Consider the following 15,000-nt stretch of genomic DNA (forward strand, 5'->3'; position numbering starts at 1 on the left):
ACGCACCTCCTTTACGGCAGCTGTCGCAACGTTCTTAAAGCAACCGCAGCACATACGTATATATACAACATATATGACATCTCCCTTTTTAACTTTTGTTTTTCTTTCCTTGTAAACAAAACAAAATCACACTGTAGATGTGTTGTCTGTCTAATTATAAATAATGCAGACGAGGCGTGTTGGCTGAGTTCTTGACGTTTACTTTCACAGCGTGCTCATAACCTCATTCTTAGCTGCCGGGTGGCGACATGCAACAACACTTTTCGGGGCTACCGCGTATGCTCGTCACTCCCGTTGCATGTTGGGTAGTGTAGTTGTTATTTTCCCTAGCTCATAACATCACATCTTTCCCCCATAAAGAAATAATGTTAACTCAATAAAGTGTATTTCTTTTTTTAGCTTTAACTTTTCATTTTTTAGCATTGTAACCACATTTGCAAACAACTTTTCTCTTCATACAATTTTCTTTCAATAAAGTGCAAACATGTCAAAGCATCATAACAAACAGTTATGTCAAATAGCAGCAGAAGTGCACTTTTTGGAGAGCTGTATTATTTTCAGTTTTGTGCCCAAGGGACTGATTTTATTTAACACTATATTATTATTTATACCCCTATAGTGATCACAGAGACAGGTTGTTTTTGTGTTACTGTATATATTTGTTTTTCTGAAAAATCCCACTTAATATACTTTAGGTAACAACAGTCAATATTTATTAATTTTTTTTAGGGGGGTAACAGTCAATATTTATTTATTTATTAGATTAAATTTTTTTCTTATATAATAAAAGTGAGCTTTTGTTAAACCAAATATTGTGTGTTTTTTTCCATATACAACAACCTGTCTGGACTCGATAAGAGAATCGATAAAGAATCGGTTCAATAATAGGATTCGATAATAGGCTCGAACTCGATCATTTCTTATCAAACATCATCCCTAATTACACATATTTTCAGAATACTCTTTCACACAATAAAAGCACTGATACCACCTCCAAATCTAGAAAATTGTAGTGTCGACTTCGAGTCGGCATTGATCAATGAAGGCGGACATTGCAGAAACAGTGTGTGCTTCCAGGCAGAAGTAGAGTGAGGAAACGTACCGGTTCTCTGTATGGAGTTGGGGGCACAGCTTTCTTTTTGGAGGACGCTGTGGCCTTGGCCTTGTCACGACTATTGAAGACACTCTCGGTGTAACGTCGCCTCAGAGCCCCCAGCGCCTCCAGGTACTCCAGGCAGTTCTGGTTCTGGGAGTAGAGCCACATGCGGTCTTCTTGTCCCTGGTGGTAGTACAAGGTGGACTCGATGCTCACTGTGCTTTTGCTCCGTTTCAAAACTGACTGGGATCGCTCCCCCAGCACTAGCAGGGATGTGCTACGGACCAGCCTGACTGTGCAGGCGCTGTGGTAGTCCGGCCGCAATCCTCCACCCTCGCAGGAGCCGCTGTTGTTTCGCCCTTTCTGTCCATTGGGACGGAACACATGATTGATCTTCCTGAACATCCCTCTAAACGAAGCCTTTCAGGGTTGAAATCTTGCCTCTGGGGTCCATAGTCCTATCAGAACCAAGCTCACCTGGACGTGTCTCTGTCCAAGGTGCTGAAATGACGAAACCGATCTCATCTTGAGTGCTTGACGTTGCTTGGTTACAGCTCTGTAAGTCGACACTTTAGAGCAACTGGCCTGGTTTGGGTGTCAGACGATCACTAAAGGTCCTTAAAGATACATATGTATTGCATCAAAAAGGAAAGGACATTATAAAAGCAGTTTGATACATTTCAATAAAACTGGGTTCGGAAAAAGTCGACGAATTAAAGAAAAATCCTCTAACCAATACAACAAATAGTAGAAAATATAACAAAGTGACTTTTATTAATAATAAAACACGGTGTCTTGTGTTTCCTGATTCTTTTGTTGGACTTTCTAAGATTCCAAAATGAGACATCTGCCAAGCCAAATTGGAAATATCCCATCCATAAATAAAACCTCAAAGTAAAGCTGAACACACTCGCTTATTTCGCTTTTCACTTATTAATACATGACTTATTAATATGACTTTTGACCTAAGTTTCCCGCGGGGAAACGGCGACTTGTGGTTACTTAACCTGAGTGTGAAAGTGACACTTCTGCTTCAGCATTATAGTTTGGGTAGATGAAAAGAAAATAGGAATTAGTGATTCTTAGATGTTATTTTGATTAGATTAGATTGTTAATTGATTGATTTAAATCTCTCTTGAGGAATCTCTTTGTGGAGTTTCTCCTTGTACTTATACTTCCTCCCACTTTTCTAAAACATTCATGCTGGGTTAAAGGGCAACTGCATTATTATTCACAATCACTATGGAAGACAATAACACATATGGTTTTCTTTTTTTATGCATTGTAATTCGTGAAATACAGCAAGTATGAGGTGGCTAACAATGCAGCTAATGGGAGTACACAATTTCGCCCGTAAAGCCCTCTAAAAACATCCAAAAACCGCCAACAATACTCCATTTACATCTCGTGACCTGAATATCAACCAAGTATTAGCGATATTGTTATTATAAGTGCTAACTCAGACAAACTATTTTTAGAGGTGCAGTGATCATAGCGACATATTGAGTTAGTGGAAGTTAATTTGAGATTATAAATCATGCCTCTCACCTGGATAGTAGAAAGTTGTGGTCCTAAACCGACAAGTTGGCAACTTTGACATCCAATTTAGACCTGGGGATGGCAAGAAAGACATGAAAGGATGCTTGTTTGCGGCACTTTTTTTAAAACTGCCTGAGGATTATGATTTTTTTTTTTTTTCATTTAAACAGAAAGATATAAACATCTCCTCAGTTATTGAGAGCAGACATTGTACTAATGTAGTGCATCCGGAAAATATTCAAAGAACTTCACTTTTTCTACATTTGTTTATGTTACAGCGTTAATCCAAAATGGAATAAAATCATTTTCGTCCTCACAATTCTACAGACAATACCCCATAATGAAAATGTGAAAGGGTATTTATTTTTAATTTTTTTAAATTGCAAATGTAATAAAAATAAACAAAATAAAAAAAAATCACATGGACATAAGTATGCACAGCATTTGCTCAATACTTTGTTGATGCACCCTTGGCAGCAACTACAGCCTCAAGTCTTTTTGAATACAATGCCACAGGCTTGGCACACTTATCTTTGGGCATGCGCCCATTCCCCTTTGCAGCACCTCTCAAGCTCCATCAGGTTAGATGGGAAGTTTTGGTTTTCATCCAGGATGTCTCTGTACATTGCTGCATTCATCTTTCCGTCTATCCTAACTAGTCTCCTAGTTCCTGCCGGTTAAAAACATCCCCACAGCATGATGCTGCTACCACCATGCTTCACTGGAGGGATGGTATTGGCTTGGTGATGAATGGTGCTTGTTTTGGCATTCACGCCAAAGTGTTCAATCTTTATCTCATTAGAACATACAGGACTATTTATTTGGTAGATTGCTGCAGAGATGGTTGTCCTTCTGGAAGGTTCTCCTCTCTCCACAGAGGAATGCTGTAGCTCTGACAGAGTGACCATCGGGTTCTTGGTCACCTCCCTGACTAGACTAAGATGAATGCAGCAATGTACAGAGACATCCTGGATGAAAACTAATGCTTCTCATCCAACCTGATGGAGCTTGAGAGGTGTTGCAAAGAGGAATGGGCGAAACTGCCCAAAGATAGGTGTGCCAGCTTGTGGCAACGTATTAAAAAAGACTCGAGGCTGTAATTGCTGCCAAAGGTGCATTAACAAAGTATTGAGCAAAAGCTGTGAATATTTATGTGCATGTGTTTTTTATTATTTATGTTTTCTATAAATCAAAAAAACAATTTTAAACAAACTTTTCACATTGTCATTATGGGTTATTGTCTGCCGAATTTTGAGGAGAAAAAAAATATTTTTCCATTTTGGTTAAGGCTGTAACACAACAAAATGTGGAACAAGTGAAGCGCTGTAAATACTTTGCGGATGCACTGTAAAAGGTAGGCTCTTTTTTGTGAATTCTCACTGAAATTTAACATGGCAAGAACACATTCCTGTTATAAAGAAAATTCCCAAAAATATTGGTAGTCTACAAGAAAATTTTGGGCAAAATTATACTGAGTTAAATTTAAAACTGCACCGAAACAGTGGTTGAAAACTAATCAGACATGCACGCGCAATTACATTATTCACTTATTTTTTTTGTTTGTTGTTTTTTGTCCATGGTCTGTGCTTACTGCTTATGGTATGCTTCTAATGTGTAATGTCTTGTGATTTATGTATTCTTTTGTATCATGACCTGTTGAATGTTTACTGTGTTAACCTGCCTGAGGACAACGGATGAAAATGAGCTATTGTGCTAACTACAGGCATATATTTACATTGTTGCTCTATGTCAGGGGTGGGCAATTAATTTTTACCGGGGGCCGCATGAGCTACCCGAGCACTGCTGGAGGGCCACATCGACAATATTTCAATTAAATTTTGCTCAATATTATTTTTAAAATATATACCGTAAGATAAATAATAATAATAATAGTAATACTTCAACATAGTGTGTGTAACAGCATTCCATGACTAATATATATAAATTAACATTAATAATAAATGACAGTAAAATAAGCACACGTATGACTGAGGAGTCATAGTGTAACTTTGTGTGGTGTTTGAGTTGTCCGACTTTTTGTGTGGCCTTAAACGCACCAGTGGTTTAGTGCTATGCGTGTTGGTGACAGATGACAAGTTGGTTTTGGCCTGGTTTGTACGGCAGAAAATGACTAGTTTTTCGAGATAGAATTGTTTTACTCATGTTTTTGGTGTGGTTACGTCCGAATATAAACAGTTTTGTTCAATAAAGTAATCGATATAATTCCTGTCCTCGAAGCATCTCGATAGACGTTACAATAATTGAACGGTGTTCAATTGAACGGTGTTGACGAACACCGTTAGGGCCGCTTGTTGTCACTGTCACTCAAAGTTGCATTGCAAAATTCCATAGAATAAATATGTTTATTTTGTTTAGAATTCAGATGGGATTTGATTTGGTGCGCGGCATATACTTGCTGCGCGCAGCGGACGCTTGAGCAGTGCGCAATTGCGCAGGCACGCACCTTAGGTGAGGGGACGTTGCTTTGCAGTTCATGTCTTGTTGAAAACACGCCATTCCTCATCAACTTTTCTCTTTTTGGCGTCTCGGGTGTAAACCGTGCATCACTTGTCGCTGCATGTGCACCTTCACTCGCAGGTTACACACGGACACACGCCCATAAATAATACTTTTCAAAATAAAAGCAGCACAGTTGTATTGCGCGCAGGACATAGATGTTTTTTCAACTTTATTTTGTAATTGCAGTTGTTCACATTCACTCACAATCACGCATACGTCCACACGGAAGTAATACAAATAACGATTTTCAAAACAAAAGCAGCACCGTTGTATTGCACACTCGACATAGATACTTTTTTAAATTTATTTTGTAATTTATAATTGGCCTCACGCGGGCCGGACAGGGACGCACAAAGGGCCGGATGCGGCCCGCGGGCCGCAGAATGCCCAGGTCTGCTCTATGTTGATGAATATGCATTGTCCTAAATCAAATAAATACATGTAAACACAATCAATGTTTTCATGGGTGCAAACTACCTTAAATCTAACTTGAACAAGCAATGCAAATTCAAATGCAGCTGGCAGGAAATCAACAAAATGTACGTCCTTTTTGGTCGTTTTGTGTGTTGTTATTTTTAAACTTTAAAACAAGATTGATTTATTTCTGCTGCAACTGTAACCACCTTGGTGGAGGTATGCATGGTGCAGCTGCAGCATGGATTACAGAGAAAGGGGAAGAATGATCCGAAGACAGTTCTCACTTCCTCTCATGGTGGTGTGCCGAAGTCATTAGCAGACATAAGAGACGGTGGTTAGGGGTGGAAAAAAAAATAGATCTTGCAAGCAGCTAACATGCTTTGTGAAGTCAAATTGTTGAGCATGATTTATGGACAAGCAGAGGAATCGGACCTACCGCGTGATGAGAGGCAGGACACGGTTGCCAGGTCAACGTCTCCTGGTGTACGTCGTCGTCGTAGTTCCTCAGAGCAGGTGGACAACAGGAGTCCTTCACAACTCCAAGACTCCCAGCTGGAGTCTTTGGATCTGTACGGAACCCAGCCTGGAAGAGAGAACCCTCCGGGCATAGAGACCCTGGCACCGGCCCGCTCCGGGTGGGACGCCACCGCCTTCTTGGTACCGTCTTACTGCCAGAGCATCTGCCTGAACTACAGCGACCTTCACATCGGGGGCGATCAGGTGCTGCCATTGACGGCTGACAACCAGGAGCAGATGGTGGTTGAAACCCAGGCGGTTGGTCCTTTTCTGCAGTCCTGCGATGCACCCCCGCTTGCGGAGGAATCCCCTTTAGGGGGTCTTCTGCGGTCACTCAGGGGGGGCTCCAACCACTGGAGGCAGGGAAGTGGTCGCGATCGCAGCGTTATGTTCCAAGGCCGCGAGGGCCCCTTCTCCAACTCCCTCCTGAATCGCTACCTGGAGCAGAAGCTCCTGGATCTCTACCAGCAGTACATGATGGAGAACATGGCCAGGGACAGGGGTGCGGACCCGGGCCCCAATTTCCCATTTCCGGGCTCCGAGATGTTCCTGAGCAGCCTGGACCAGATCACCCTGCAGCTGAGCCGGGATGGGAACTTGGAGGCGGGCCTGGCCAAGGACATGGTGATGTCGTGCCTGCTGAGGGTGGCTGGAGACATGCAGTCCAGTGAGATCAGCACACCTTTCCTGCAGATCTCCAGCGACGTATCTAAGGAGCACATCAATGAATATAAAGCGGGACAAAAATAAGTTGGTTTTTCTGCCTCTCCTTTGTAAAGGACAATAAATCCCAATCAAAACCTTTTGAATGTGTGCCGCTATTCTTATCGTGCTATTTTGTACAACACACCGAGACAGCGTAATGATTCTGATATCAATAATCTGTGGGTTGAACTCAAAATACTTTGGACGACTTGTTCATCCATGTGTTTTGAAGGTGTCTACCAAGTTTAATATGATCGAACAAACCTTAAAGGCGCACTGCACTCATTTTTGGAATGGTGCCTATCATTCACAATCTTTACGTGAGACAAGCAGACATATGTTTTTTAGGGGTGTGGGAAAAAATCGATTCGAATTCAAAACGCGATTCTCACGTTGTGCGATTCAGAATCGATTCTCATTTTTAAAAAATCGATTTTTTATTTTTTATTTATTTATTAATTTTTTATTTATTAATTTTTTTTTAAAATTAATCAATGCAACAAAACAGTACACAGCAATACCATAACAATGCAATCCAATTCCAAAACCAAACCCGACCCAGCAACACTCAGAACTGCAATAAACAGAGCAATTGAGAGGAGACACAGACACGACACAGAACAAACCAAAAGTAGTGAAACAAAAATGAATATCATCAACAACAGTATCAATATTATTTACAATTTCAACATAGCAGTGATTAAAAATCCCTCATTGACATTATTAGACATTTAAAAAAATAAAATAAAAAGAACAATAGTGTCACAGTGGCTTACACTTGCATCACATCTCATAAGCTTGACAACACACTGTGTCCAATATTTTCACAAAGATAAAATAAGTCGTAATTTTGGTTAATTTAATAGTTAAAACAAATTTACATTATTGCAATCATTTGATAAAACATTGTCCTTTACAATTATAAAAGCTTTTTACAAAAATCTACTACTCTGCTTGCATGTCAGCAGACTGGGGTAGATCCTGCTGAAATCCTATGTATTGAATGAATAGAGAATCCTTTTGAATCGGGAAAAAAATCGTTTTTGAATCGAGAATCGTGTTCAATTGAAAAAAAAAAAAATCGATTTTGAATCGAATCATGACCCCCAAGAATCGATATTGAATCGAATCGTAGGACATCCAAAGATTCACAGCCCTAATGTTTTTCTTTTTTATAATGCATTCTAACTCATTGTTAGAATTGAAACACTGAAACTCATTGAAACTAAAATTGAGCTGTTTGGCCAGGCCTTTAATCCCAGGAACACCATTCCTACCGTCAAGCATGGTGGTGGTAGTATTATGCTCTGGGCCTGCTTTGCTGCCAATGGAACTGGTGCTTTACAGAGAGTAAATGGGACAATAAAAAAGGAGGATTACCTCCAAATTCTTCAGGACAACCTAAAATCATCAGCCCGGAGGTTGGGTCTTGGGCGCAGTTGGGTGTTCCAACAGGACAATGACCCCAAACACACGTCAAAAGTGGTAAAGGAATGGCTAGAATTAAGGTTTTGAATGTCCTTCCCAAAGTCCTGACTTAAATGTGTGGACAATGCTGAAGAAACAAGTCCATGTCAGAAAACCAACACATTTAGCTGAACTGCACCAATTTTGTCAAGAAAAGTGGTCAAAAATTCAACCAGAAGCTAGCCAGAAGCTTGTGGGTGGCTACCAAAAGGGCCTTATTGCAGTGAAACTTGCCAAGGGACATGTAACCAAATATTAACATTGCTGTATGTATACTTTTGACCCAGCAGATTTGCTCACATTTTCAGTAGACCCATAATAAATTCATAAAAGAACCAAACTTCATGAATGTTTTTTGTGACCAACAAGTATGTGCTCCAATCACTCTATCACAAAAAAATAAGAGTTGTAGAAATTATTGGAAACTCAAGACAGCCATGACATTATGTTCTTTACAAGTGTATGTAAACTTTTGACCACGACTGTATGTATATATATATATAAAAAAAACATCTGTATTTGGTCAGTATTTTTAGTTTCTGTTGACTAATGATTTTTATTTTTGTTGTATGATATATAAAAAGCAAAGATAATCGCTTATTTTTTTGTTTGTTTTTCAATAAAACAAACTAAATAAAAACGGTCCCCTTTTAAGATCCTGCCAGCTAATCACCAGCATCTACCGTATTTTTCGGACCATAAGTCTTTCCGGAGTATAAGTCGCACTGGCCAAAAATGCATAATAAAGAAGGAAAAAAACATATATAAGTCACACTGGAGTATAAGCCGCATTTTTTGGGGGAAATCTATTTGATAAAACCAAGAATAGCCATTTGAAAGGCAATTTAAAATAAATAAGGAATAGTGAACAACAGGCTGAATAAGTGTACGTTATATGAGGCATAAATAACCAACTGAGAACGTGCCTGGTATGTTAACGTAACATATTATGGTAAGAGTCATTCAAATAACTATAACATATAGAACATGCTATACGTTTACCAAACAATCTGTCACTCCTAATCGCTAAATCCCATGAAATTTTATACGTCTAGTCTCTTACGTGAATGAGCTAAATAATATTATTTGATATTTTACGGTAATGTGTTAATAATTTCACACATAAGTCGCTCCTGAGTATAAGTCGCACCCCCAGCCAAACTATGAAAAAAACTGTGACTTATAGTCCGAAAAATACGGTAGTTGTGCTCTCTAATCTGTGACGTCATCATCCAGACACTACTTGCGTAGAACGTTTGACCAACATTGTGACAGTTGTGGTCTTGCTATGTAAACAAACCTTCGATTAGGTTTGGTTTAGTCCAAACTGACACTTCCTCACCTCACGGGTAACCTTTTCCCATTCCTGTACAAAAAAAAAAAAAAAAGTCAGAGCACCGCCAGAAGGAAACGTGTGTTTCCAGAGCAGAGCGCCGTTGTCTGAAACACGTGACGTCTCAAGGCTGCAGAGAAAAGTATTTTTGTTGTTGTCCAGACTTTACAGGTACAAGTGAAAGGAGCCTTTGGCTGCGTTTTCCTGGAAAATGCAGATGCAAGGGCAGTGGTAGAAAAAAAAACACATTAGCATATAGTAATCGTTTATTCATTTCCTATAGATTATTCTGTTCAGGGTCAAGGATGAGCCAGAGCCTGTAGCCAAGCCAAACCCTGGACTGGTAAATTAATAATATAGAATAAGAAAATAAATATAATGAATACAAGATCACAACATAGAAAAATATACTTAATTAACTTTAAAACTACATATTAAATAAACAAACAACATTAAAACAAATGCATTTTTGAGAGAAAAATAATTGTCGGAAAATATGTACAAACTTGTTTACATTAATACATTTTATTATATTTTGATAATATTATACACAACCAATTATTGTTTTAAACAAATATGTACTGCATTTAGTTTAGATAATAATGAGTCATATATTGGAATATGGGATCCATTATTTACATTTGTTTTAACTATTAAAATATCCATCCATCCATCCGTTTTCTACCGCTTATTCTCTTCGGGGTGGCGGGGGGCGCTGGAGCCTATCTCAGCTACAATGGGGCGGAAGGCTGGGTACACCCTGGACAAGTCGCCACCTCATTGCAGGGCTATTAAAATATGACTTATTTTATCTTTGTAGAATATATATGCATATGAGATGTGATGCAAGTGTAAGCCACTGTGACACTATTGTTCATTTTTTAAATGTTTTTATTTTATGTTTTATAAACGGCTGTGATGACAATGTAAATGAGGGATTTCTAATCACTGTTATGTTGAAATTCGTATTAATATTGATAATGTTGTTGATATTATTCATTTTTGTTAGACTACTTATGGATTGTTTTGTGTCATGTTTGTATGTCCTCTCAATTGCTCTGTTGATTGCTGTTCTGAATGGTGCTGGGTCGGGTTTGGTTTTGGATTTGTATTATTATGGTATTATTGTGTATTATTTTGTTGGATTGATTAATAAAAAAATAAAATAAGTTAATATGTGCAAAAACTAAATGTCAATGTAATTGTCAGAAACATTGTATTTAAATGATCAAAAAACTTTCCGTTCTGAGTTTCCAATGAACAGACACGAAGCTGTCTTTGTTGCACCAAGCCAAACGCTTGGAAGATTCCGCTGTGTACGGTGGAATCAGACGGGAGGGCTTATCCATTGTCCTCGAAAACCTGACCAAGCTGAATCCAGGACAAGCCCAAGCCCGAGGGATCTTCTTCTTTTGTCTTCAATGTGACTGTTTACATACTCCCCATTCCTGTTGAGACAGGTGTTGTTGCGTAAACATTGAACATCTAAATAAAAGAGGAGACGAAAACCTTCTTCGTCAGAGCGTGGTGCAAGACTGTACAGAGAGAACAATGGCCATGTCTCTCCTCAATATTGAGTCCAAATTTAAATCTGTCTCTGTTTGATTCCTTGCCTTTTGTCTTGTTTAATAGATGTCATCAGTGTTTGAACCTGACAGTAATACAAAGTTTTCTTTTTACTCGGCACCCATTGCCCTGCAGGGAGTCAACTTTGTTCGCATTGGGTTGAGTTTTTTCTTGCCCTAATGTGGGCTCTGAGTAGAGGATGTCGTTGTGGCTTGTGCAGCCCTTTGAGACTTTTGTGATTAAGGGCTATATAAGTAAACTTTGATTGATTGAAACGTTGAACATACCTCAAAAAAGTTATGGGCGTATTTTGATGAAACTTTCAGGGAATGTCAGAAACGAGATGGGAAACAAGTGATTCGATTTTTGGGGTGATTCAAAACGTTTCTACTACTTTGCCTGACGTTTTTGTTACGAGGCTCAATTAGCTGGATTCGCTGCCCTGTTTGTCAATTTCTTTAGTAGTTCGCAACGTTGCGCCAAAAGTTATGGGTTGATTTTGATTAGACTTTCAGAAAGTGTCAGAAACAAGATAAGAAACACGTAATTAGATTTCTGGGGTGACTCGGACCATTTCTACTACTTTACCTGACGTTTATGCTACGAGGCTCAACTTCTTTGTGTGTGAATGCTAGCGGCCTCGCCTCCACCCACAGACACAAAGAGAGTGGATGACTGACAAGAAGGTTCGCTTAGTTGATTTCTTTACGCGAAAGAACAAAAGTGCTGAAACCGGTGCAAAGAGCGGACCCTCTTGCATCCTGTTCGGAAGCCACAGACGAACAAAACAAAACCATTTCATTTGTCCTTTGATCAGCTGGTCTGTTTGTCAATTTGTTTGTTAGTTTGCAACATAACTCAAAAAGTTGTGGGAGGATTTTGATTAAACTTTCAGGAAATGTCAGAAATGAGATAAGAAACAAGTGAATAAATTTTGGGGTGATCCTGATCATTCACATGACATTACTTCATGTTTATGGTACGAGGCTCAACTTTTCTGTGTGTGGATGCTAGCGGGACCGCCTCCACCCACAGAGACAAAGAGAGTGGATGACTGACAAGAAGGTTCGCTCTATTTATTACGCCGTAGTCGATAAGCTTCTTCTTTTTCTCTATCTTCTTGTTATGGGCATTCATCCTCCGTTGTTGCCCTTTCTAATATAAAGTAGTGTAAAGTTCTTACTTATATCTGTCAGTAAACTCGTCATGAAAGCGCTAAAACATACCGGTATAGTGAGTTTACATTATTCACCCAAGGAACTTTAGTTATTAAGAGAATTCTGGTCTGACGGTTTTTCACGGGACACATTTCCGGTGTTGTTGTTTCCGGAAGGTTTCTCATTGGGTTGAGTTTTGTCTTGCCCCGATGTGGGATCTGAGCCAAGGATGTCGTTGTGGCTTGTGCAGCCCTTTGAGACATTTGTGATTAAGGGCTATATAAATGAACTTTGATTGATCGATTGTTTGATTTCCGCTAAAGAACAAAAGTGCTGAGACCGATGCAAAGAGTGGAACCCCTTGCAGCCGGTTTGGAAACGACAGATGAACAAAACAAGGCTATTACAATTTTATTCTCTCATTAGCTGGTCTGTTTGTCAATTTGTTTGTTAGTTCGCAACATACCTGAAAAAGTTATGAACAGATTTTTATTGAACGTTCATGAAGTGGAATGAGCAACAACTGATTTGATTTTGTGCTGAGGGCTTTTGTAGTTACAACATTTCTATTATTGTAATCGTCATTCCCTATCATTGGATGAGAACAGTCACATGACTCTGCGTTATGGTAATGCAGCCAGTTTGACTGGAATTGTACATTAATTAACAAAAATGGTTGCTTGTCTTATGGAAGGCCTACAACTTTCCAGTAGGGTTGTACGGTATACCGGTACTGGTATAGTATCGCCGTACTAATGAATCAATAACGGTACTGTACTCTGTTTGAAAAGTACCGGTCCCTGGGCATGACGGCGCGTCGTTGTCATGACATTGCTGGTTTTACGAGCAGAGGAGCATGTTTGGTAGTGCACAATCACGGAGTACTTACAAGCAGACACAGTGTGTAGACAGAAAAGGGAGAATGGACGCGTTTTGGTCTAAGACATGGCTAGCTAGCTAGCGGAAAACGTCCATTCGCAGTCTGCAGTGTTTTAGCCACTTTTAAATCACTAATCCTCGCCTCCATGGCGACAAATAAAGTAAGTTTCTTACAAGTATCATCCCTGCAGGATGAGGAATACTTAACAGTGTTTCCCACACATTCATTTATTTGTGGCGGCCCGCCACGAAAGAATTACGTCCGCCACAAATTTAAAAAAAAAATAAAACAATTTTTTGTTGTTGTTGTCCTGTCCAGCTTCTCAGGCAAATCATATAGTTGATGTAGATGTCCATATAGGCTGTTCAGATTTACTTTATAAAAGAGAAGTGTAGGATACTTCTCTTGTTGCCTTATTTGTGTTTGACCACTACTGTTTTCTGTTTATTTGTTACTGACTGTGGCAGGACACCTCTGCCTCTGTTTCACTTTATGTTGCTGGTAAATAATATGGTTGTAGTAGTAGGCTAAAGTTAAATTATTTAGTATGCACCAATTAAAGGGGCAGAGCTTTAAGAGACATTTTAGCTTTTATAAGATATATTTTTTGTAAGAACCACAATTAATAAATATATTTCAGTGAATAACTTATTGTTCAAATCTGTATATAAATATGTACATAAAGTGTTGTCATTATATTGTAAAATAAATGGATGGACGTTTTAAACAAAACTTTTATTATTAATTAGTAAGTATACATTTTTTGAGCCTTTTTAGAGAAAATCATATCATTGTAGTAAATTATGCAAATTAATCGATGATGTCATGGTGACCACGCCCATAGCCACGCCCCCACCGGCACAGGTATTTTGGCGGTTTATGGGAAACACTGGTTAAACATGCTTCACTACACACCGTAGGAGGATACGATAGCTAACCGCTAACAGCAAGCTAGCACCCTGAATGTAAACAAATGCCATGGGTAGATCTACAGCTAACATCCACTCAAATGATACCAAGTACAACAGCGTATCTAGTCGATACTACTATGATTACATCAATATTTTTTATCGTCACAAAATCTTTTTGCCTTTTTTAAAAACTCATATTATGTTTATAAACTCAGGAAATATGTCCCTGGCTGGACACATGAAGACTTTGAATATGACCAATGTATGATCCTGTAACTACTTGGTATCGGATCGATACCGACGTTTTTGTGGTATCATCCAAAACTAATGTAAAGTATCAAAAAGAAGAATAAGTGATTATTACATTTTAACAGAAGTGTAGATGGAACATGTCAAAAGAGACAGTAAGCAGATATTAACAGTAAATGAACAAGTAGATTAATAATACATTTATACAGCTTGTGCCTCATTATTTTGACAAAATAATAGAATGGAAAATGACACAATATGTTACTGCATACGTCAGCAGACTAATTTGGAGTCTTTGTTTGCTTACTTACTAATAAAAGACAAGTTGTCTAGTATGTTTACTATTTTATTTAAGGACAAAATTGTTCTTCGATGCAATAAGAAACATATGTTTAATGTACCGTAAATAAAGCCAATAATGCAATTTTTTTGTGGTCCCCCATATTTACAAAAGTACCGAAAAGTACCGAAATCCATTTTGGTACCGGTACTAAAATATTGGTATCGGGACAACACTACTTTCCAGTATGACTTACTTTTTGTACATATCCGTTTGTAAATGCAGACGAGGAGCAAATAAAAATAAATAAATATATATATATACAGTATATAAAAAAAAAAAGTGAACAACAATAATGCTGGAA

At 38.6% G+C, this 15,000-nt stretch overlaps 2 protein-coding genes across 2 annotated transcripts in view; one reads left to right on the forward strand and one right to left on the reverse strand.

Moving 5' to 3' along the window:
- The window catches only part of LOC133658898 (uncharacterized protein C13orf42), a 62,386-nt gene that overhangs the window by 8,129 nt on the left and 39,257 nt on the right, over positions 1–15,000 (reverse strand). The window contains exons 2-6 of the mRNA XM_062061398.1: positions 9,561–9,626; positions 6,009–6,797; positions 2,645–2,707; positions 1,574–1,713; positions 1,103–1,459 (exon numbers count right to left, since the gene is read on the reverse strand). Of these exons, the coding sequence (XP_061917382.1) occupies positions 1,103–1,459; positions 1,574–1,621 (405 nt within the window). The 5' untranslated portion in view covers positions 1,622–1,713; positions 2,645–2,707; positions 6,009–6,797; positions 9,561–9,626. The remainder of the gene's footprint in view (positions 1–1,102; positions 1,460–1,573; positions 1,714–2,644; positions 2,708–6,008; positions 6,798–9,560; positions 9,627–15,000) is intronic.
- On the forward strand, positions 5,917–6,847 carry LOC133658896 (TLR adapter interacting with SLC15A4 on the lysosome). The gene has a single exon (XM_062061396.1). It carries the CDS (start codon positions 5,948–5,950, stop codon positions 6,836–6,838), a length of 891 nt encoding a protein of 296 aa, XP_061917380.1. The 5' UTR covers positions 5,917–5,947; the 3' UTR covers positions 6,839–6,847.

Source organism: Entelurus aequoreus, linkage group LG10, assembly GCF_033978785.1.
Source record: "Entelurus aequoreus isolate RoL-2023_Sb linkage group LG10, RoL_Eaeq_v1.1, whole genome shotgun sequence".
Lineage (NCBI taxonomy): Eukaryota > Metazoa > Chordata > Actinopteri > Syngnathiformes > Syngnathidae > Entelurus > Entelurus aequoreus.

Bases quoted from the DNA above. Each gene is read 5' to 3' on its own strand.
- LOC133658896 (XM_062061396.1), top strand. From the start codon at position 5,948: ATGCTTTGTGAAGTCAAATTGTTGAGCATGATTTATGGACAAGCAGAG.